We start from the raw sequence: 20,924 nt of genomic DNA on the forward strand, positions 1-20,924 counted from the left end.
CACCTCCCCACCCACCCCCACCGCCACAATGAGGCAGCATAGCAGGATTGGGGCGGGGGGATTACTCGCAAATAAACATGCACAGGCCCTTGCCTACGACCTCTGCACTGATCCTGGGGCCATGAGCCCAGATGCCATGAAGCTAATTGTGTGACTGGAATCAGGAGCATAGCAAGGTTGTAGTGGGCCCAGAGACATTTTGTACATTGTGGATGATGCAAGTCACTGAATGGTCCTCGAGAAAGACCTGCTGTTCTGGTAGCTCCAGTTCTTAACACTCACATCAGTTTCAGAGGATGAGTACAACTGAAGGAAGCCCGGGCAGGTAACGGCTAGGGGAGTCAGTCATGTGACTTGCCTTTGGCGGGGGGCCCAAGGCAGCGGGCCCCCAGACAACTGTCTCCCCTTTCCCTATTATAGTTACACCCCTGACTAGAATTGAGGCTAGTCCTCATGGAGGACAGAGTGGGCAGTATCGGCAGGGAGGGGGGTGCAACGTTCAAGGTGCCTCCCAGGACAATTAATTCACCCTCCCCATTGCTGGGCCCCTGTTGTTCCTTAAAGGGAAGGCCTTTTGCCCTGTTAGCAGAATCCTGTCCATGTTTCTCGAGAGGAAGCTTGTATCTGATGCTGCTAGGCTAAAGACCCGTATTGCCCGTTGAACCCAGCGGGGCACAAATATGAGGAAACAGGTGGAGGGCTGTGTGTATTTGCAGCAAGGGCGCTGCTCTTGCTTGTAATCATTAACCACTACAGAGAAGGCGCAGCTGGCTGCATGGGCAGAACTTTGGAACTGGGTCTGGGAAGGAGCAGAGGGCATGATCCGCTTGCTCGGGCCAGCAGCAGCCTTCACCGAAAAATTGCAGTTAGCAGAGGAAGACGGCGGATATTTATATACCGCTTTTCAACACAAGTTCCCAAAGCGGTTGACATAGATATAAATAAAATGACTCCTTGTTCCCAAAGGGCTCACAATCTTAAAAAAAAAGAAAGAAGCACCAGATAGACACCAGCAACAGCCGCTGGGGGTTTACTGTCCTGGGGATTAGCTTAGTGGCCTTGGTGACCGATTTAACTCCGTGGCACGCAGGGCGACTGACTCCCGAGTAAGCTCGCAGAGGGTTGCGCGGTGTTTGCCACATGCACGCGCCTGGAAATCCAAGCTGAAGCAGGACGTCTAGTCCCCAGGTTCAGCGAGTTGGGATTCCAGGAGCGCGCTTCCAGGCTGCCATCCTAAAGCGGCTTCCTCGAAAGCGACCTCCTTCGTGGCTGCTGGCCGTCAGGGCAAATCAATGCTCCGGGCAGCACAGAGCGCTGCTTCTTCTCGTCTAGACCCCTGACGGGTGGTGGGACGAAGTTGGCCCTCCCTACAGAACCGGGGGCGCTCTGCACGAGGGTCGATCGCTGGATTTGTCCTCCCCCGGTGGGTGGTGGCCCGGAGGGAGGAGCTGGGGCGGTGGGGGGCAGAGACGCAGCGGAGGGGCGGATCTCAGCTGCGCCCGTCCCGTCTAAGCCAGCCCTTCCCCTGCCTCCTCCACTGGCGGAAGATGGCGGCTGCAGCAGCAACTGCGTCCCGGGCCTGGCGGCTTCTGCGGGGCTCAGGTAAGCTGCGGCTGCCGTGCCCGGACTCCTGTCCGCGCCGTCGGGGCGTCGAGCCCCCCTTTGGCCAGATGCATGCGGAAGGCCATGCCAGGCGCCCCTCTTTGCTGCTGCGGGGCAGGCTTCTCCGCCCCACTGGGTCGCCACGGCCCGCCCCTCTCACCCCTCCACCTTGGAAGGGGAGCCCATCGCCTGGGCTCGAGCCTTCTTGCAAGGCAGGCAGTGGCCAAGCCCAAACGGGGGGGGGGGGAGAGCGCGCTCTGCACGTCCTCAGGGGCACCTTCGTCAGACAGGCCAGGAAGATCCCAAGCGCGGGCGACTTGTTTCCATGAAGCGCGACTGCGACCTACTCGATGGATTTCTAAACAGTAGCCGCTCTCTGGCGTTTAGGGCATAGTTCAGTGACAGAGGAGCACCTGCTTTGCATGCAGCTGGCCCTCAGTTAGACCCCGGCAGCATCTCCAGACAGGTCTGGGAGAGATCCATCCAAAACTCCAGAGAACTGCTGCCAGTCAGAGTAGACAGTTCTAAACTAGATCGACCTCGCTACATTTTGGCAGGTACATATAAGGGCAAGCAGCCCTTAAGGAACCTTGCTCCCAAACTGTAGAGTTAGGGTCATTCCAGCCGCTGCTGCAGGCTCGGAGCTGCACACCGCAATTGTGTGTTTAGGAACTTTGAGGTTTGTTTATTTACACTACTGCTCGGGGCAGCTCACAACAACAAAACAGATACAATGTAAAATGAAACTTTTTAAAAAATAACCAAATTAAGCTAAACAAAAGTTAAAAGTCCAGGCTAAGAACCACAATCAGAATTACCGTTGCTGTTTTATGAGTTCCAAATTAAAAGTTATTTAAAAAGCTAAGAATGATAAAAACTTTATTTTTCTCTGTAAACTGCTTTGAGAACTGTGGTTGAAGAGTGGTATATAAATATCCATAGTGGGAGTATTAGTAGTAGCAGCAGCAGTAAAGAACCTACAAGAGCTAACCAAAGATGGAGCATTAAAAAGCCTCTTTAAAAACATGTGTTTGGGATTGTTTTTTAAAAGGGAGGGAGCATGGCGAAGCTCCTTGGGGAGGGCGTTCTAAAGCTGGGGGGCCACAACCGAAAAGGTCCTGTCTTTAGTCCCTGCCAACTGGATCTCTTTTAGTGGCGGGGTCATGATCAGGGCCAGAAATGATAAGCGGAGTTTTCTTGTAGGTGCTTTCCATGGGCGAGCTGCTATCCAGAGACTCTGGGACCCCCCTGCCCAAAGGAGACTGTTCAGCAACAACAAGATCCTCGTGGAGCTGGATGAAAACACAGGTAACTTCTGGTGGGGCTTAAGCCCCGCTTTTGTTTGGGATGTCTTATCCTTTGATGGTTCTTTCTCTATCTTGCTTAAATTTCCCCTGTGACTGACACTGCATCCTTTAGAGAGGAGAGCTGGTCTTGAGGTAGAAAGCATGACTTGTCCCCTTAGCTAAGCAGGATCTATCTTGGTTGCATATAAATGGGAGACTTGAAGTGTGAGCATTGTAAGATATTCCCTTCAGGGGATGGAGCCGCTCTGGGAAGAGCAGAAGCTTCCAAGTTCCCTCCCTGGCAGCATCTTCAAGATCGGGCTAAGAGAGATTATTGCCTGCAACCTTAGAAAAGCTGTTGCCAGTTTGGGTAGACAATACTGAGCTAGATGGACCTATGGTCTGACTCAGTATACGGCAGCTTCCTATGTTCCTATCCTTTCTACCACACTTTGCTTTTTGGACCTTGGTTTTCTTGCAAAAGAAAATAGAAATTGTCTTTCAGTACATAGTTCTTTTAAAAAAAAGTGTGCTCTGTGTGTGTGTGTGTTTGTGTGTAGCAGTGAAAAATCCAAACAAGCTTGAAGGTGTGAGTGAACCATGGAGTTAATTGGGGCTCCAGTATTATTTTTACAGGCTGTGAGATTCACCCCAGAATTTCTTACACTGCCATGGGGAAGTTCTGGGGTGTAGCTGACTACTGAATTGCATGCACAGTTCATTGTTGATTCGCCAGCAGGCCTCTTAAAACATACGTTAAAATAAAAATGAACCACATCAAATTCCTGCATTTTGCACATACCCATTCAGTGGTACTGTCAGGCCACTGTGGCTGGGGATGATGGGAATTGTAGTCCAACAGTATCTGGGGACCCAACGTTGGGAACCCTGGTATTAGTAAATCACACCACAAAATGGCTTAGACCTGTCCTGAATCCAAAACCCTGCTGTGGAAATGGATTCTGCTGCTGTGATGTAACAGCCCCGTAGAAGAAGCTTAAGAATATACAAAGAACTTTTTGGGAATCAGACAAAGCTGCACCTGGTCCTGAATATTTTCTCCAGTAATAGGCAGCTAGGCGCCTCTGGAAGGCTAACAAGTGACATATGAATGTAAAATCTTTCCCTTGTTGTTGGCTCCCAACATCTGGTACACAAATGTAGACTGATTCTGAATGTGGAAGTTCCCTTGAACTGGCCTGGCGAATACCCATGGATGGATACGTCCTTCATGAATGTATCTGAGGTCAGGACATAAGATGGCAGGGGGGAATTGCAGCATGAAAGAGTTATGCAGCTGGGGTAGTTATTTTGCAAACGGTAGTCTCTCTTGTCCGTTCCTTTCTGGGAGTGACTCCTGTTCCTTGTGTTTGCCTGTTTAGGAGTTGCAGTGATGAAAATGAAGAGTCCTCCTGTGAACAGCCAAACCTTGGAGTTCCTGACTGAGTTTTCAATAAGCCTTGAGAAACTGGAGAATGACCGGGCCTACCGAGGACTCATACTGACCTCGGTATGGGTGACGTGTGGCAAAAGACCCATTTGGGCTTTCGGGGCTGGCTTGGGGCAGCAGGGAGCAAGCAGAACAGCGGTATTCCTTTTCCACACACACCAAGAAGTGAAGCCAGGATGGTGGAGTCCATCACAAGGAGAAGCTTTGTCCTGGACTCGCTATGCAGCTTTGAGCAAGTTGTGCCCCTTTGCCTTCAGTTTCCCATCTGGAAACGGGCACACAGACAGCCTGCCTGAACAACAGGAGGAACCATTCCTGCCCAAAGACCTGGAGGAGTGCAGTCTAAGATGTCAGAAGCAGCTTACTTATGGGCAAACTGAGACTGTGGTCAGTCAGCTAAGCCGCTGCAATGTCATTCTTAGTTTCTCTTTAAGACGGATATTCAAAGGCCTCTGGACAGGAAGGTTCCATAACCCCTGATGACCAATTGTCATGGAGAGAAATGTGGTTCGTGATGCTTACTTCTAGAGCTTCTTCTCACAAGCAGTGGGAAGGGCTCCAGAGCAGGCTATGGGGAAGGGAACGTTAGATTTACCCTCCCTGCAAACGACTGCTCCTCCAGTGCCCAGACGATTCCCCACACGTCCAGGCAGAGGAGAGGGCCAGGATGTGTCATCCCAGCCTCCAGATATCCCATGATGCTCCGCACGAGTGCATGGAGCATCATGAGGCTCCCCAATCTGGGCTTCCTGCAGTCTGGCAGCTCTGGCTGCCAGACGGTTAAAAAAAAGAAAACAGGGTTAAGGGAACACTCGCTCCCTTAACCTTGTTTTACAGGGTGGCTACTTAGGCGGGTTTGCCGCCATGTTGCTGCCGGGATCAGCCTGATCCTAGCAGTTTACACGTGCATGCAAAACCGGGCTGGGCACTCTTAGCCCGGTTTTGCATGTGTGTGTGAATAGCCTCCTAGCCTTTCTGGCAGAAGCCGCCTTGCTTGGGGTTACATTAGATTGAGTGTCCTAAAGCAGGGGTTCTCACACTGGGGTCCAGTGTTCCCTCTAAGGCGTACACACGTGTGCACGCACACAAGCTTTTTGATGTCGGATCAGTTGGTTTCAGATCCCACTCAGGTTGACTCAGGAAGGCCCCACTCTGCACTGCCCTGGATACGGCCACCCAGAACAAAATTCATTCCATGCATAGATGAAAAAAATTAGAGAGAATACTGCTGGGGGCCCCAGGTGTTTTTGGACTGCAGCCCCCATCAATCCCAGCCACAACGGCCAAAGGGGGTGATAAGAACAGCCCTGCTGGCTCAAGCCCAAGGCCCATTCAGTCCAGCATCCTGCCTCACACAGTGGTCCACCAGATGCAGCTGGACGCCACTAGGCAGGAGTTGAGGGCATGCCCTCTCTCCTGCTGTTACTCCCCTGCAACTGGTATTCAGAGGCATCCTGAGTTGATGAGAGCTGTAGTCCAAACATATCTAGGGACCAGTGTTCCCTCTTAACAGGGATTCCCAGATGCTGTTGACTACAACTCCCAGAATCCCCAGCTGCAATGGCTTTTGCTTGGGGGTTGTGGGGGTTGTAGTCAACAACCTCTGGGAACCCCTGTTAGAGGGGACACTACAGGGGACCCAGGTTTGAGAACCCCGCCCTAAAGGATATGGTGCTCTTGGGAATGGTGCTGACCACCGAGTGGCCTGCAGGTCTTTCCACTGCAAGCCACACAGGAGGGAACGGCTGCCTCTCACCGTATTTCTGTTTCCCTTCTCCCCAGGCTACCCCGAAAATCTTCTCAGCAGGGCTGGACATCACTGAGATGTGTGGCAAGAGCGAGGAGCATTACGCCGAGTTCTGGAGGGCAGTGCAAGAGATGTGGCTGAAGCTGTACATGTCCAGGCTGGTGACCATTGCAGCCATCAATGCAAGTCCCACAGATCCCTTCCCCTCTTGCCTTTTGCGCTCTGTGACATCAGGGGAAGGAGGGCTTCACCCGGCACTTGGGGCTGGCACGCTCGCTGTGCATCTGTGCCAAACCACACATTACATTTTGAACCAGAGCTTCCCAAACTGGTCTTCCAGGTGTTGCCGAACTACAACTCCCATCATCCCCCGCTACAGTTTAATCACGGCTGGAGGCGATGGGAGTTGTCGTTCAGCAATATCTGGAGGACCACAGGTTGGGAACCCCTGAACGAGAATCCCAAAGACATTTGAATTTTAAATGGCAAAATATTACTTTATTGATTGTTGTTGTTTATATAGGGCCACCCATGTACATGGCCCTTTGCACAGATGAGTGGGCAGGTCCCAAGAGCTCACAATGTAGAAAGAAACACAAGGAAGACAGAGGAGGAAGACAGAGGGAAGGAGAGACAGGGATATACAAGGGGCAGGAGGGAAATAGGTGATTATTTCATGTACACAAACCTAGGCTTAGTTACAGAAGGGTCTCGGGGCTCAGGGACCCAGAGGCACCGTTGGGGAGCAAACTAAACCTTGGCCTCGTTCGCACAGTAACTCAAATCTAAGTTTAATGTGGGTTGCCGATACTAATGTAGTTGTGTGAACCCGCGCCAAGGTGGTTTCAAGCCCAAGATGAATCGGAGATGCACGCCTTGGCATGCGTTCACACAGCCCCACTTACTTTGGCGACCTACATCAAATCTAGATTTTGAACGGTTGTGTGAAGCAGCCCCGTGTGTGCTCTTCTCCCTTCCAGGGTTCCAGCCCAGCGGGTGGATGCCTGATGGCCGTGTCCTGTGACTACAGGATCATGGCTGAGAATCCCAAATACGGCATCGGGCTGAACGAGACACGGCTGGGCATTGTTGCCCCTTTCTGGTATGCGGTGGAGGAGCGGGCGGGCGGGGGACGTTGTTTGCCATGGGTGGTGGCTTCTCTGGGGCTTCAGTGAGCCCGGCCAGGCAAGGCGCAAGCACGGCTTAGGTCCTTGGCTCGTCTGTCCTCGATGCCCGAGTGGCTCTCTCTCTCTCTCTCTCCTTGCCAGGTTCAAAGACACGATGATCAACACGATTGGCCACCGGGCCACGGAGCAAGCCCTCCAAATGGGGCTCCTCTATCCTGCGCCACAGGCCCTCAGCATTGGCATTGTGGACCAGTTAGTGCCGGAAGAGAAGGTCCAGGACGTGGCCGCGGCGGCGATGACCCAGTGGCTGGCTATTCCAGGTGAGAGGAGGGAGGGAAGGAAGGAGAGACCCCACCAGTCTCTCTGCACCGCCGTGATAAGGCCACGTGTCCTGTTATGTGGGGTTGGGGCCACAGCTCCCTCTAAGGTGCACACATGTGCGCATGTGCACCTACTTCCAGGCCCCTGCACAGCCAGGTGGGGCCGGGGGTCTCGTCTGGGTGGCTTCAATGTCTCTAGAGCAGGAGAGAGGATGCTCTCCTGGGCACCTCGTCTTGCTGACATTAACAGTCTCATCCTGAGAGATTGATTGATTGATTGATTGATTAAATTTATATACTGCCTTTCATTAAAACAATCCCAAGGTTTACAGCAAAAGGTAAAAACAAGATTGTAAAAAAGACACAATTAAAATGCGAAGCTAAAAATATAAAACAAATCTGATAAAAATTGTAAAACAAGCATAAAAGCTTTACTTGGAACGGACGCTTCCAAGGTTTTACTGATAGGCTAAATTAGGGGTCAGCAGCTGGAGGCCGCTGGGCCAAATCCCACCCTTGGGGGGGATGGCCCCTGGCCCCCTAATGGCCAGCTAAGGGGAGGATGGCAGTTGCTCAGCTGGTGTGGTGTAGTAGTTAGGATCTCAGGCTGGCAATTGTGCCCCTCCAATTGCTCAGCCAGTTGCCAGCCTATGGAAGGAGAGCTAGTCTGGTGGTAGCAAGCACAAATTGTCTCCTTTGCTAAGCAGGGTCAGCCCTGGTTTGCATTTGGATGGGAGACTACATGTATGAGCACTGTAAGATATTCCCCTTAGGGGATGGGTCCACTCCGGGAAGAGCAGAAGGTTCCCAGTTCCCTCCCTGGCAGCATCTCCAAGATAGGGCTGAGACTGAGATTCCTGCCTGCAACCTTGGAGAAGCTGCTGCCAGTCTGGGCAGACAATACTGAGCTAGATGGACCAAGGGTCTGACTCAGTATATGGCAGCTTCCTTTGTTCCTAAGAGGGGTACAGAGGGTGCGATGGCCATTGCCAGCAGACTTGCCAACGGAACCAGCTCCTTGGGGGAGTCCGGGAGGTGAGGCCTCCTCCCAGCCCTCATCCTGCTCAAAGGCAAGCCTCCAGCGAATCCCGCTAGGGCTGGCCAGTGTCAGGATCCAACCCGCTGCCTCTCCTTGCTGCCCAGACCATGCCCGCCTGATTACGAAATCTGCCATGCGGAAGCCGACCGTGGACCGCCTGCTGACGCACCGCGAGGCCGACATCCAGAACTTCGTCAGCTTCATCTCCAGAGACTCTATCCAGAAGTCCCTCCAGGTGTACCTGGAGATGCTCAAGGGGAAGAAAGGCTGACCGGCTGGCCCCTCGGCCTCGTGCCCTCGACGAGCTGCCTGGCAGCCCAGCCCTGCTGCTCTTGGTCTGGATCGGGCCGCTTAACGTGCCAGGGAGAAGGGGAGGATGGGTGGCAGGCTGGGCCACTCCGTGCCGTGCGGGAGTTTCTTTCCCTGGATAAGAATTAGTTGCCTTGCCCAGTGTGAACTGCCAATAAATCTGTTTGGAATGGAGATTGTGGTCTGTCTCTTTCTGGCAGCATCTGATGCAAGCTCTGTTTCCGTGTAGGGGCACTACAATGTTAAAAAGGCCTTTCATTCTCACGACAACCCAGTAAGGTAGGTTAGACGGAGAGCCTAAATAATTCATGCAGTGTTCCCTCTTAACAGGGGTTCCCAGATGTTGTGGACTACGACTCCCAGAATCCCCAGCTGCAATGGCGTTTGCTTAGGGATTCACAGCATCCGGGAATCCCTGTTAGAGGGAACCCGGGTCTCCAGTGAACTTCATGGCTGAAGGTGGATCTGAACTCGGATCTCCCCGCACGTAGCCTGACATCCTAATTACTATAGCACACCAAGCTCCCTAGATTACCTTTTGCTGCCCTCCAACTCAGGGAGGGCACAGTCGATCAGTGGGCTACAGTGGGTGGGCCAGAACCATGGTGGGAACATCAGCGCCACACAGGATGCCATAGTTCAGTGGCTGCACACAGACTAGTCTTGTGGTAGTGAGCACGAATTCTCCCCTTTGCTAAGCAGGGTCTGCCTTGGTTTGCATTTGGATGGGTGAGCGCTGAGAGATATTCCACCTTTGGGGATGGGGCTGACAGAACATCTGCTTCACATGCAGAAGGTCCTAGGTTCTCTCTCGGGCAGCATCCCCAGGTAGCACACGGAAAGACCCTTGCCTGAAACCTTGGAGAGCTGCTGCCAGTCAGTGTTGACAATACTGAACTAGATGGACCGAGGGTCAGACTCGGTATAAGGCAGCTTCCTATGTTCCTAAGCTTTGGTTGAAGATGTTTGTTGGTTCAGTCCCCAGCATCTCAAGATAAAATAATTAGGTAGCTAATGATGGAAAAGGAGGATACAGAGTCAAACTTTTGTTCTAGACACCTGAGGCTCTCCAGCAGTCGTTGAACTACAACACCCATCATCCCCGGCTGCAATGCCTAGAGGTGCAATACTTCTATAATATCGGGGGGGGGGTGGCCTGCCTGAGACGCTCCAGCTGTTGGGCTACAACTCCAATCATCCCCTGCCACACTTGTGGCAGGGGGTGTTGGGAGTTGTAGTCCAACAGCCACTGGAGAGCTTCAAGTGGGCCACCCCTGCTCCCAAGGGCCTGACTCAGTATCAAGCAGCTTCACACGTGCCAAAAAGAATGGGGTGGCAAGGTGAACATGTGCAGAGAAGGGGCGGCAGCAGCAGCAGCTGCTGTAGCAAGAAGTCCCTGCAGGCATCCCCCCACCCCACCCCGAACCATGCCGGTGACGGTGCTGGGCTGCGAGGTAGGAAGGAGCATCAGTGGGACTTCAGGCTCACCTCCACGGGGTAATGGTCGCTGACCGCCAGGGCCTGCAAGGAAAGAGAAGCAGAAAGCTCAGCGCACCGGGAGGAGGCTGTGGGAGCAAGCAGGACTGGTCCCCTCCTTTTATTATTTATTTATTTAACATCTTTTTATACTGCCCCAAACACCAGTTCTCTGGGCGGTTTACAAAACAATAAAAACCAACCAATTTAAAAAAATGACACCTTTCAACAATTAAAATTTAAAAAGTTTAAAACTATTAAAACACAGTTAAATCAGTATCTAATTAAAAGCCTGAGTGAACAAATGCGTCTTGACTGCCTTTTAAAAAGTTGTAAGAGATGGGAAGGCTCTTATTTCAGCAGGAAGTGTGTTCCAAAGCCTGGGGCAGCAATGGAGGAGGCCCGTCCCTGAGTAGCCACCAGACCAGCCGGTGGCAACTGCAGATGGACCTCTCCAGATGATCTCAGTGGGCGGTGTGGTTCATAGCAAAGAAGACGTTCTCTTAAATACCCAGGGCCTAACCTGTTTAGGGGTTTATAAGTTATAACCCAAACGTTGTACTTTGCCTGGAAACTTATCGGCAGCCAGTGTAGATCTTTTAAGATAGGAGTGATAGCTAAGCAGGGTCCACCCTGGTTGCATTTGAATGGGAGACTAGAAGTGTGAGCACTGGAAGATATTCCCCTTTAGGGGATGGAGCCGCTCTGGGAAGAGCAGAAGGTTCCAAGTTCCCTCCCTGTCAGCATCTCCAAGATAGGACAAGATTATTATTTTTTTTTATAGGACAAGATTTTTTTTATTGAAAAAGCATACAGGGCTGAGAGAGACTCCTGCCTGCAACCTTGGAGAAGCTGCTGCCAGTCTGGCTGGACAATGCTGAGCAAGATGGACCAAGGGTCAGACTCGGTAGACGCTTCCTTTGTTTCTATGATTTAAATTAGTGTGTTTATGCACATTGAGCTAAACAGCCCACCCGATGGCTGAAGATAATGAATTTTGCCCTGGGTGGGAGTGACTCACCTCTTCTAGGCTGAGCTTGAAAGCCTTCAGGAAGTCAAACACTTTGGCCGAGTTGGGCTCGACCCACTTCTTCAGCTTGGAGCCGCTCACAACGATCCTGCAGGGCAAAAGGAGACTGCTGGAGCAGATCTGCTGGAGTCGAGATCCCTGGCTTAGGAGGCACTGAAACCTCACCCTTTGCAAGCAGTGCTAGTGATAAGCGAGGGAGACCCCCGCAGTGGTCCAAGTTGCTGGGGGGCATAGTTGGGGAGGAGTGCTGGCCTTGTGGTCGCAAGCATGAATCGCCCCTTTTCTAAGCTGGGTTTGCCCTGGTTGGCATTTGAATGGGAGGCTATGTGTGTGAGCACTGTAAGATATTCTCCTTTAGGGGATGGGGCTGTAGCTCAGTAGCAGAGGCCCTGCTATGCATGCAGAAGTTCCCAGGTGCCATCCTTGGCAGCATCTCCAGGTAGGGTTGGGCATGCCCTCAACTCTTGCCTGTAGGCTTCCAGCGGCATTTGGTGGGCCACTGTATGAAACAGGATGCTGGACTAGATGGGCTTTGGGCCTGATCCAGCCAGGACCTCTGGCTTGCTAGTCGCGTCGTTTCCCCGCTGTGCCATTAGGTGGCTCATATAAATATTCATAGGAGTGGTATAAATCAGCTTTTTTGCTTGGGTATGTGGTGGTCCCCAGCAGGTGAGCCACCATCCCATGGCTCTGCAGCAGAAGACCACTGCCCCCCTCACCTGTCATAGGCGCAATCAGACTTGCCCACGGTAGTGTCTACGGTATCCGCGATGAGCCACTTAAACGCCTTTTTGCTGCGCAGGCGGATGGAGTCCCAGTCGCTACTGCTGACGTACTTGCAGGCAGCATTGAAGTCTCCCAGGAACATCATGTTCTTCCAAGAGAAAAAGACCACCAATGAGAGGGTACAAGTGGCAGGTCCTTGTCTGCAGCCACTGGTGGTCGCCAATGGCCTTGAGGATCCAGGAACAATGGCAAAGCACCTGCCTGGATCAGGCCATGGTGCATCCGCATCCTCTCCCCTCCAGGGCAGGCAGATGCTAATGGGATGATGCAATTTTGGGCAGGGTACATACAATTTATTGGGTACTTTTTACTCCCTCTTACCCTTCCAATCAGGGTCATCAGAGGCTAGGGGTTTTTTTAAGTGGGGATTTTTTATTTTTTTATTTTAAGGTCAAAGCATCTAATTGATTCATCAGATTCACCAATTTAAAGTTTTGTAATAACTAAAAAGGTCAATCCGCTTAAATGTCATTTTTGTGCTTATAAAAGTGCTTATAAAAGTGCTTATAAAAACTGCAGCAGGTGAGCATTGTCTTATAACGAGGCCTACCCCTTTTCTCTGACACAGGACAAAATACCTCTTCTAAGAGGGAAGGCCTCTTCCAAAGTTACATCTCCTGCAAGGATACATCTTCCATGCATGATGCATCTTCCAGAAACAAATAACGTGTGCTTCTTGCTTCAGCCCTAATTTCCTAATTCCATTTATGAATCATATGAGGCTGAATTGGTTAATTAACTAGATTTCTTTAATTGGGGACCAGCCCTTGTTTCCCCACCGCCCTTTTGTGTGCCTTTGTGGATACAAGGTGGATCCTTCTCCACTTTGGATTTTAAATGTGGAGCCAATGAGTCCGGCTTAATGAGTGCAGAGTGCAAGGTTGACCGTGGCAGATCTGGCCAGGTGGGTATCACAAACTGTCTCCCACCTACCCACCACGAGCCTCGCTGCTTACGTCAGTCCCCCACTTCTTCTTGATATGCAAGTAGACGTCATAGAGGGCATCTATCTCTGCCACGGCCTCATCTGGAGGTGTGTGAAGGGGCACCAGGATCAGCTCTTCGTCCTCTGTGAAAGAACCACAGTTTGTTTATTTAATTTTGTTTATTTATTTTTATATTTATATCCCGCTCTTCCTCCAAGGAGCCCAGAGCAGTGTACTACATACTTGAGTTTCTCCTCACAACAACCCTGTGAAGTAGGTTAGGCTGAGAGAGAAGTGACTGGCCCAGAGTCACCCAGCAAGTCTCATGGCTGAACGGGGATTTGAACTTGGGTCTCCCCGGTCCTAGTCAAACACTCTAACCACTACACCACGCTGGCCACATTAGACCATGGAGTGGCCCCAGCCCTTCCCTTCCAGAGCCTGGTGCCAGAATGCTACTTCTCTGAACAGAAAAGCACACTCAGATCAAGATTGTTGTTTGTTGTGAACCGCCCTGAGACCTTGGGTTAGGGCGGTATTAAAATGTGCTAAATAAATAAATAATAAATAAGATCGTTTAATGGAAGTCGTTGGTAGAGGACCAGATATCTCCACCCGGGATCCTGTTGGCTTGCTGCCTTTGCACCACCTTGGACTTCCCATGTTGACTCTGGGTCACCCATTCCAGAGCCCACACTTGCCCCTCTGAGTTTCAGTTCTAGCTCTGCCCTCTTGCATCTTCCGCAGGCCACAGACTTGGCACTGCATGGCGTTTGGGTGGTGAGTGATGGGGCGGAAATCCTACCTTCTGTTTTGCTTACCTGAGTCAGAAAGAGAGAACTTCACAATGAAAGGTGGCCTGCTGAAGGCATTCTTGTCATTTGGGTACTGGTATTGGTCCTCTACAGAGACGCTCTTTGTCCTTCAAAGAAACCCAGGGGAGCAGAGATCAGCAAAGGTGCTTTCTTTCAGGAGAAGCCGCCAGAGCCCAGGGGCAGAGTTTTGCATCAAAAGGTGGGAACAAAACCCCTACTATCTAGGCAAAGAGGCACCTTTTAAAAATGGTGAATCTCTTTATTGAGCAGGGGGAGAGCAACTGGGCCAAACCCCCACCCCCACCACTACCACCCCGCACAGTACTGTTGCTGGTGTCTATCTTATGTTTCTTTTTTCTATTGTGAACCCTTTGGGGACAGGGAGCCATGTTATTTATTTCTATGTAAACCACTTTGGGAACTTTTGTTGAAAAGTGGTATATAAATATTCATTGTATTTGTAACATAGGAAGCCACCTTCTACCGAGTCAGACCACTGATCCATCTAGCTCAGTACACAGGCTGGCAGCGTCTTCTCTGAGGTTGCAGGGAGGAGCCTTTCCCAACCCTATCTTGGAGATGCTGCCAGGGAGGGAACTTGGAACCTAGATGCTCTTCCCAGAGCAGCCCCATCCCCTAAAGGGAATATCTTACAGTGCTCACACATGGAGTCTCCCATTCAAATGCAATCCAGAATGGACCCTGCTTAGCAAAGGGGACAATTCATGCTTGCTACCACAAGTAACTGCCCTTGGGACGAGGTTCGGCGTCTCTTTCCCTACCTATTCATTATGCAGCAGATAGATAGGACTGGTCTTTCCTATCCCGAATGTATTTCACTAATAAACTGGTTTGGTTTAGACTCTACAGTGATCTCCAATGTTACTGAAATAGCTGCAGCAACTAAACTCGGCACTCTGTAACTGGAGTGGGAGCTTCTTAGCTGAATAACCACAAACCCCAACAGTAAAGCATGAACAGCCTAAGGCACTGCTTTGGCCTGGTACCTGTAAATGAAGAGGTACATCTCCGTGTAGTTCTCCCGACCCAATGGCTTGCTGATCACATAGTCGTATGGATGCTTGGAGGCACTGCAAGGGAGAGAGAAGAGAGCAGCAGTCAGGAACAAAGCAGGTTGTATCCTGGGCTGTGGCACACTTGAACTGAGAAGTCAGGTTGTATCTTCAGTTACGAGAACAGCCCTGCTGGATCAGGCCCAAGGAGGTCCATCTAGTCCAGCATCTTGTCTTGCACAGTGGCCCAGCAGATGCCACTGGAAGCCCACAGTCAGGCAAGGGGTGAAGGCAGGCCCTCTCTCCTGCTGTTGCTCCCCTGCAACTGTTATTCATAAGCATCCTGCCTCTGAGGCTGGAGGTGGCCTATAGACATCAAGACTAGTAGTCACTAATCGACCAGACCTCCATAAATTTGTCTAAGCCCCTTTTAAAGCCATCCAGGTTGGTGACCATCACCATATCATGTGGCAGAGAATTCCATAGGTTAACTATATGCTACATGAAAAAGTGTTTCCTTTTGTTGGTCTTAAATTTCCCGGCCATCGGTTTCATGGGATGACCCCTGATTCTGATGCTGTGAGAGAGGGAGAAAATGTTATCTCCACACCATACATAACTGTATAGACCTCTATCATGTATCCCCTTCGTCTTTTTTTCTCAACTAAAAAGCCCCAGGCGTTGTAGCCTTGCCTCATAAGGCATGTGCTCCAGTCTGCCTATCCAGGTTTCCAGTCCCTCTGCTGCCCTGACACCCTGGTCCTGGCCATGGTATTTCCTTAGCTCATGAGCATGTACATGCATGTGCGAAATAGCACAAGACAGCCCAGAAGTCAGCCTGAGGCACCAGCCACGGAGAAAGGAGCAGAACAGCAAAGGGGTGGAGGATTCCTTGGGTTAGCTGGCAGCTCATGGGTCTCTTGGGCAAGAGAAGGTGAGGCGGGCAATTATATGTGGGAGGAGAAGAGCCAAGGGGAGAGAGTGGGCCGGTTCAGGAGTGGCAGGCTTGCCCAGAAGGGAGATGCAGCCCGGCTTGGCGGACGGAGCAACCTGGGGGCCCAAGAGGGCGCTCCTGAAAACACTGTGTGGCTTCTTGGAAAGGGGTTGGCCCGCTGCAAACATTTCATCATCGTCGTGCCTGCAGAACCGGATGGTCTTGCACAGCTTTGCTGCCTGCTGGGGTTCCTCTTCCGAGGGAGAAAACCAGTCCTACCAGCTCACGGCACCCTTTGCTTGTGCAGAAATAGGCTGCTCTGACGTTCCGGTCTCCACACTTCCTCTCCATCCCCCCATTTCCTCCGCAAAGACCTTTGTGTTACCTGTTCAGCCGCTCCATCAAGTCGGTGACCGCGCTGAGGTCGACATCCCGCACCTCTTGCACCAGGGCGATATCATACTGGGTCAGGATCTGGATCAAACACACATTATTTATTATTTCTCTGTGTAAACCCCTCTGAGCCATTTTTGGAACAGTGGTATAGAAATCGAATTAATAATAATAATAATAATGATGATGATGATGATGATGATGAAGACGATCTGGTACCTGGATCATATGGTATTGGCCCATCTGGTCCAGCCTCCAAGGGAGTCCACAACCAGAGCTTGAAGGCAAGTCCCCCTCTCCTGCTATGGCTCCCCCCAGCAACTGGTGCACAGGTACACTGCCTCCATATAGGGAGGTTCCACTACTTATGAGCAAGCTCCCGTTGAATGCAGTGGGGTCTACTTCTGAGTAAAACTGGAAATGCTCACCTTCACAATAATTTCAGAGGTTCCCTTGTCAGACAGCTTGCTGTCTCCAAAGCTCTGAATGTTGAATGCGCAGATTCGCAGCTGCATGGTGCTTCACCTAAGTGAGGAGAAGACATGGATGGGTGGCCCACAGCCGCTGGACCAAGAGAGGGTGAAGCACCTGGGTGGCTTCGCAGCAAGAACAAGAGGCACTCCCTGGCAGTATTCCCTCTAATATTTTTCATCTGTGTGCGGAATGAGTTTTGGTCTGGGTGGCAGTATCAAGGCAGTGTGTGCACATGTGCATTGAGAGTGGGGCCTTCCTGGTTCAATCTGAGTGGGGTCTAAAATGAACTGAGCAGACATTTTAAAAACTGGTGAATGCGTGCACATGCGCACACCTTAGAGGGCCCACTGCTCACTGGCGTTTCTCATGCTGCTGACTAAATACCTGGCAGCCACCTTTTCTGCTCTGCCTGGTGCCTTTAATAGCAGCCTGACATCATGAAATTAGCAGGCACCGTTCTTCCGAGCATCAAAATTAAGTTACGGTGGAAGGCTTTACCTGCTGAATTGCTGTGTGGAGGCTGCTATTTAAGGCAGAGGAGCCCAGCTGGTAGAAAGGTGGCAGCCATAAGTCAATGCAGAAGGAACACCTGCTATACAAACCGACCATCTCTCTGCACTGGCTTAACTCTGAAGCCAATTGGGAAGCAGGGAGCAGCACTCATAGACTGCTCCATCTTCACAACCGAGGCAAGAAGATGCCCAGTAATACCTTGAATGACGTTTGCATTGGATAGCTTCTAGCAGGGGCAGAGTTCTCATCATCCCTAGAAGGCCATTATGGCTGGGGATGATGGAAGCTGTAGTCCAACCCCACCCCTTTGAGAACCCCTGAGCCAGGGAGTGATGCTGCCCTGTTTGAGATGCAGCCACGAACCGAGCTGCAGGTTGATCAGCATCCGGGGACAAGATGGACGCGAGACATGACTGAGTTATGCAGGGCTGGAAGATTCCCTGGGTGGCAAGATGAGGGCTGCCAACATCCCACTGCCCAAACAGAAGACACAAGGTGGAGGGAGTGTGTGAGGGCAATTGGGAGCCTGAGTGCTGCTGTACACACCAGCAACAGCCACTGGAGGGATGTTGTGCTGGGGATGGATAGGGCCAGTTGCTCTCCCGCTGGTATTGTAATGGTATTGTAATCACCACTTTTAAAGGTGCCTCTTTGCTCAGTTACTTAGCAGGGACATGAGGCAGGGAGTATGCAGGTGTCATTGGGAGCTTGAATGCTGTATGTGTTTTTAACCACTGTCAGCTTAAACTACGGCATAAATTGCAACTTGAGTTGCTTTCCCAGTGCTTATTCATGTAATCATGGTTAGGCAAACTGGGTCTGATGTCATTTTGTTTTCTAGAAAGAGAGCCGTTGTTAGCCAGTCCAAAGAGGTTCCACACGTGAGCACTATCTAGCAGTCACCCCTTGCATGGTTTTCGTGATCCTGATACCTGGTTAATGCAAAGGCAGCCAATCACTGATGGCTGTTCGTGTTTTTGTTGATGTCCCCCAAACCTCCCTCCAAACCTTCCCCAATGAGGGCTGCTTCTGTGTGTCAACGTCCCCACCTGACTGCTCCAAGAAGACTCACGGGGGGCGTGTTGGCGCCCTGGATTCTGTCACTGCTCAGGTGGGTGACTGCTGAAAACCCTAAGAATGCAGCCCACCAGAATGACTCTGGTAGGGAGGGAGAAGGGACAGGAGATGGAGCTCATTCATTCTTTCATCATCAGAGGAAATAACTAGTTTGATCTGAGCCATAAGTTCTTCCCATTAGCTGAAAATAAGGGACAAATGGCAACCCATAAGGGACAGGCAATTTGGGGCTGAAATAAGGGACGTCCCTTCTAATGAGGGACTATTGGTAACCCTATGAGGGCAGCAGGAGGGAGTGCTGGTTCCACAAGAAACAAGGCTACTTCCTTCCTCTCACTCACTTCCTGCTGTTTGATTGATTCAGATGCACAGCTGCCTCCTTCTCCCATCACTCTCTGATTCACAGCTGAATGTACGAAACTCGTCATCTCTTGCAAAGGACTGTGTGATCTCAGGGACCTAAAGGTTCGGCCTGAATGTTCCATCCACTGTCGACCGCTTCACGCAGGCAAGTCACTGCTTAGTGCTGTCATCACCAAGTGATGGTGTGGCCATCACTCGGTGATGGCGTTGCGAGTGATTCGTGTGGCCATCACTCGGAGATGGCGTTGCGAGTGATTCGTGTGGCCATCACTCGGCGATGGCGTTGCGAGTGATTCGTGTGGCCATCACTCGGTGATGGCGTTGCGAGTGATTCGTGTGGCCATCACTCGGTGATGGCGTTGCGAGTGATTCGTGTGGCCATCACTCGGTGATGGCGTTGCGAGTGATTCGTGTGGCCATCACTCGGTGATGGCGTTGCGAGTGATTCGTGTGGCCATCACTCGGTGATGGCGTTGCGAGTGATTGGTGCTGCCATCACCAAGTGGATGTGGGAAACCTCGCAGAGCAGTGTCAGAATCCAGGATGCCAACACGCCCCGGTGATTCTACTTGGAGCAGTCAGATGGGAACATCGACACAGAAGCAGCCCTCTTTTGGCAAGGTTTGGAGAGAGGTTTTGCAACCCTTGCAAAGTCAGTAGAGGGGATGATGTTCCCTCATCAGCACCTCCAGGCCTGGGAATCTCCCCCTGCCATTCCCGTGGGGCGCCCACACACTGATATCTGTGAGGCTGGCAAGAGTTCCCACCTCCCTGAGCAGCAGCCAGAGCCAGGGGCCCACACCCAGGCCCTGGGCTACGGCTCGACTTCCCACCAGATCTTCTCAGCCTGCCAGGACCAGCCCTTCCTAGCATGCCGTCTTTCAAAAGCACAGCTGCCGGATCTTTCACCCTGCACGGACGACACGTGGCTCAGCTGCCCATCACAGTCCCTTTAACAAGTGAGAGGAAGTCTATGGGAGGAGAGCTGGTCTTGTGTTAGAAAGCATGAATAGTCCCCTTTGCTAAGCAGGGTCCACCCTGGTTTGCATATGGATGGGAGACCACATGTGTGAGCATTGTCAGATAGTCCTCTTAGGGGATGGGGCCATCGCTCAGTGGAAGGGCATCTACTTGCATGCAGAAGGTCCCAGGTTCAATCCCTGGCAGCATCTCCAGGTAGGGCTGTGAAAAACCCCTGCCTGTAACCTTGTCAATGGGGAAGCTGCTGCCAGTCTGTGTAGACAGTACTGAGCTAGATGGACCAGTGGTCTGGCTCAGTAGAAGGCAACTACCTAGGTTCCTATGTAAGTGGTTGCTTCTCTCAGCGGTTTCCAACCAGATGCCCACAAACCAGACATGGAGACAATAGGAACATCAGAAACGCAAGCAGGACATCAGCCCCCTCTGCTGCTGTCCCCCTAGCAAACAGTATTCAGAGGTAGACTGCTTCTGACAATGGAGGTTGAATGAGCAATCATGGTTAATAGGGAAGGAAAGGTGGTGCCGTCGAGTCGGTGTCGACTCCTGGCAACCACAGAGCCATGTGATTTTCTTGGTAGAATACAGGAGGGGTTGACCATGGCCATCTCCTGTGCAGTCTGAGATGATGCCTTTCATCAGAAATTCCTCCTCCCGAATCCCAGTCCCCTTTTTAAAGCCATCTAAGCCAGTGACCATTGCCACAACGTGTGGCAGGGAGCCCTGCATTGTGCGAAGGAGGACTTGATTTGGTCTGTCCGGAATCTCCTGCCACTCCGTTTCACTGGGACACCCTGAGTCCCACTATTATGGGGAAGGGAGAAAAAGCCTGATTCTCCAGATGAACCCAGCCAAGCAACATTTTTAAAAAGTCAGGCCCCTACCGTGCGTTTCGCTGGCAATCCGGAGACGGCGTGCGGTGCTTCCAGAGTCTCTCCAGGCACTGACACGCCAGACGGTCTGGAGGCACTCTCCCTCAACCTTGGTACTTCCCCAGAGTGTGGGAAAGAAGAAACACCGCCCCGGTATCACCCAGCACCTGACTGCGATTTATTTGCTGGGAAGGAAGTACGTGCCTGGGGGGCGGGGGGAGGCACATAAATCAGCATTTTCTGAACATGCATTCTAACACCAATGTTGCAAGCTAGCTCCGCTTGCGAAGAAGTGGGCAAGTTGCACCATCAGGCCTGACGGCCAGTCCTGCTGGTTTGGGAACTGCCTGCTCCTCAGTCACAGAGGCCACAGAGCAGAAAGGGTGTTGGGATG

The 20,924-nt window shown here is 51.6% G+C and overlaps 2 protein-coding genes across 2 annotated transcripts; one reads left to right on the forward strand and one right to left on the reverse strand.

Moving 5' to 3' along the window:
* The first annotated feature begins 1,195 nt into the window (after nucleotides 1-1,195).
* On the forward strand, nucleotides 1,196-9,054 carry ECI1 (enoyl-CoA delta isomerase 1). Its single transcript, XM_053277176.1, has 7 exons — nucleotides 1,196-1,602; nucleotides 2,806-2,910; nucleotides 4,271-4,398; nucleotides 6,121-6,267; nucleotides 7,066-7,187; nucleotides 7,354-7,532; nucleotides 8,676-9,054. Exons 1-7 carry the CDS (start codon nucleotides 1,548-1,550, stop codon nucleotides 8,840-8,842), a joined length of 903 nt encoding a protein of 300 aa, XP_053133151.1. The 5' UTR covers nucleotides 1,196-1,547; the 3' UTR covers nucleotides 8,843-9,054.
* A 1,244-nt stretch (nucleotides 9,055-10,298) lies between these two features.
* On the reverse strand, nucleotides 10,299-20,654 carry DNASE1L2 (deoxyribonuclease 1 like 2). The gene is made up of 9 exons (XM_053276670.1): nucleotides 20,543-20,654; nucleotides 16,682-16,778; nucleotides 16,246-16,334; nucleotides 14,921-15,004; nucleotides 13,920-14,020; nucleotides 13,129-13,241; nucleotides 12,106-12,260; nucleotides 11,378-11,474; nucleotides 10,299-10,401 (listed from the first exon to the last, which is right to left on the reverse strand). The coding sequence occupies exons 2-9, from the start codon at nucleotides 16,766-16,768 to the stop codon at nucleotides 10,348-10,350; spliced, it is 780 nt and encodes a 259-aa protein (XP_053132645.1). The 5' UTR covers nucleotides 16,769-16,778; nucleotides 20,543-20,654; the 3' UTR covers nucleotides 10,299-10,347.
* Between the last annotated feature and the right edge of the window lie 270 nt (nucleotides 20,655-20,924).

This window comes from Hemicordylus capensis, chromosome 13 (assembly GCF_027244095.1).
Source record: "Hemicordylus capensis ecotype Gifberg chromosome 13, rHemCap1.1.pri, whole genome shotgun sequence".
NCBI lineage: Eukaryota > Metazoa > Chordata > Lepidosauria > Squamata > Cordylidae > Hemicordylus > Hemicordylus capensis.

Bases quoted from the DNA above. Each gene is read 5' to 3' on its own strand.
- ECI1 (XM_053277176.1), top strand. From the start codon at position 1,548: ATGGCGGCTGCAGCAGCAACTGCGTCCCGGGCCTGGCGGCTTCTGCGG. The intron at 1,603-2,805 runs GTAAGCTGCGGC...GTTTTCTTGTAG, and splicing joins GCGGCTTCTGCGGGGCTCAG to GTGCTTTCCATGGGCGAGCT. The intron at 4,399-6,120 runs GTATGGGTGACG...CCTTCTCCCCAG, and splicing joins GAGGACTCATACTGACCTCG to GCTACCCCGAAAATCTTCTC.
- DNASE1L2 (XM_053276670.1), bottom strand. From the start codon at position 16,768: ATGCAGCTGCGAATCTGCGCATTCAACATTCAGAGCTTTGGAGACAGC. The intron at 14,021-14,920 runs GTACCAGGCCAA...GTTTCTTTGAAG, and splicing joins ATGTACCTCTTCATTTACAG to GACAAAGAGCGTCTCTGTAG. The intron at 12,261-13,128 runs GTAAGCAGCGAG...TTCTCTTGGAAG, and splicing joins AGAAGAAGTGGGGGACTGAC to AACATGATGTTCCTGGGAGA.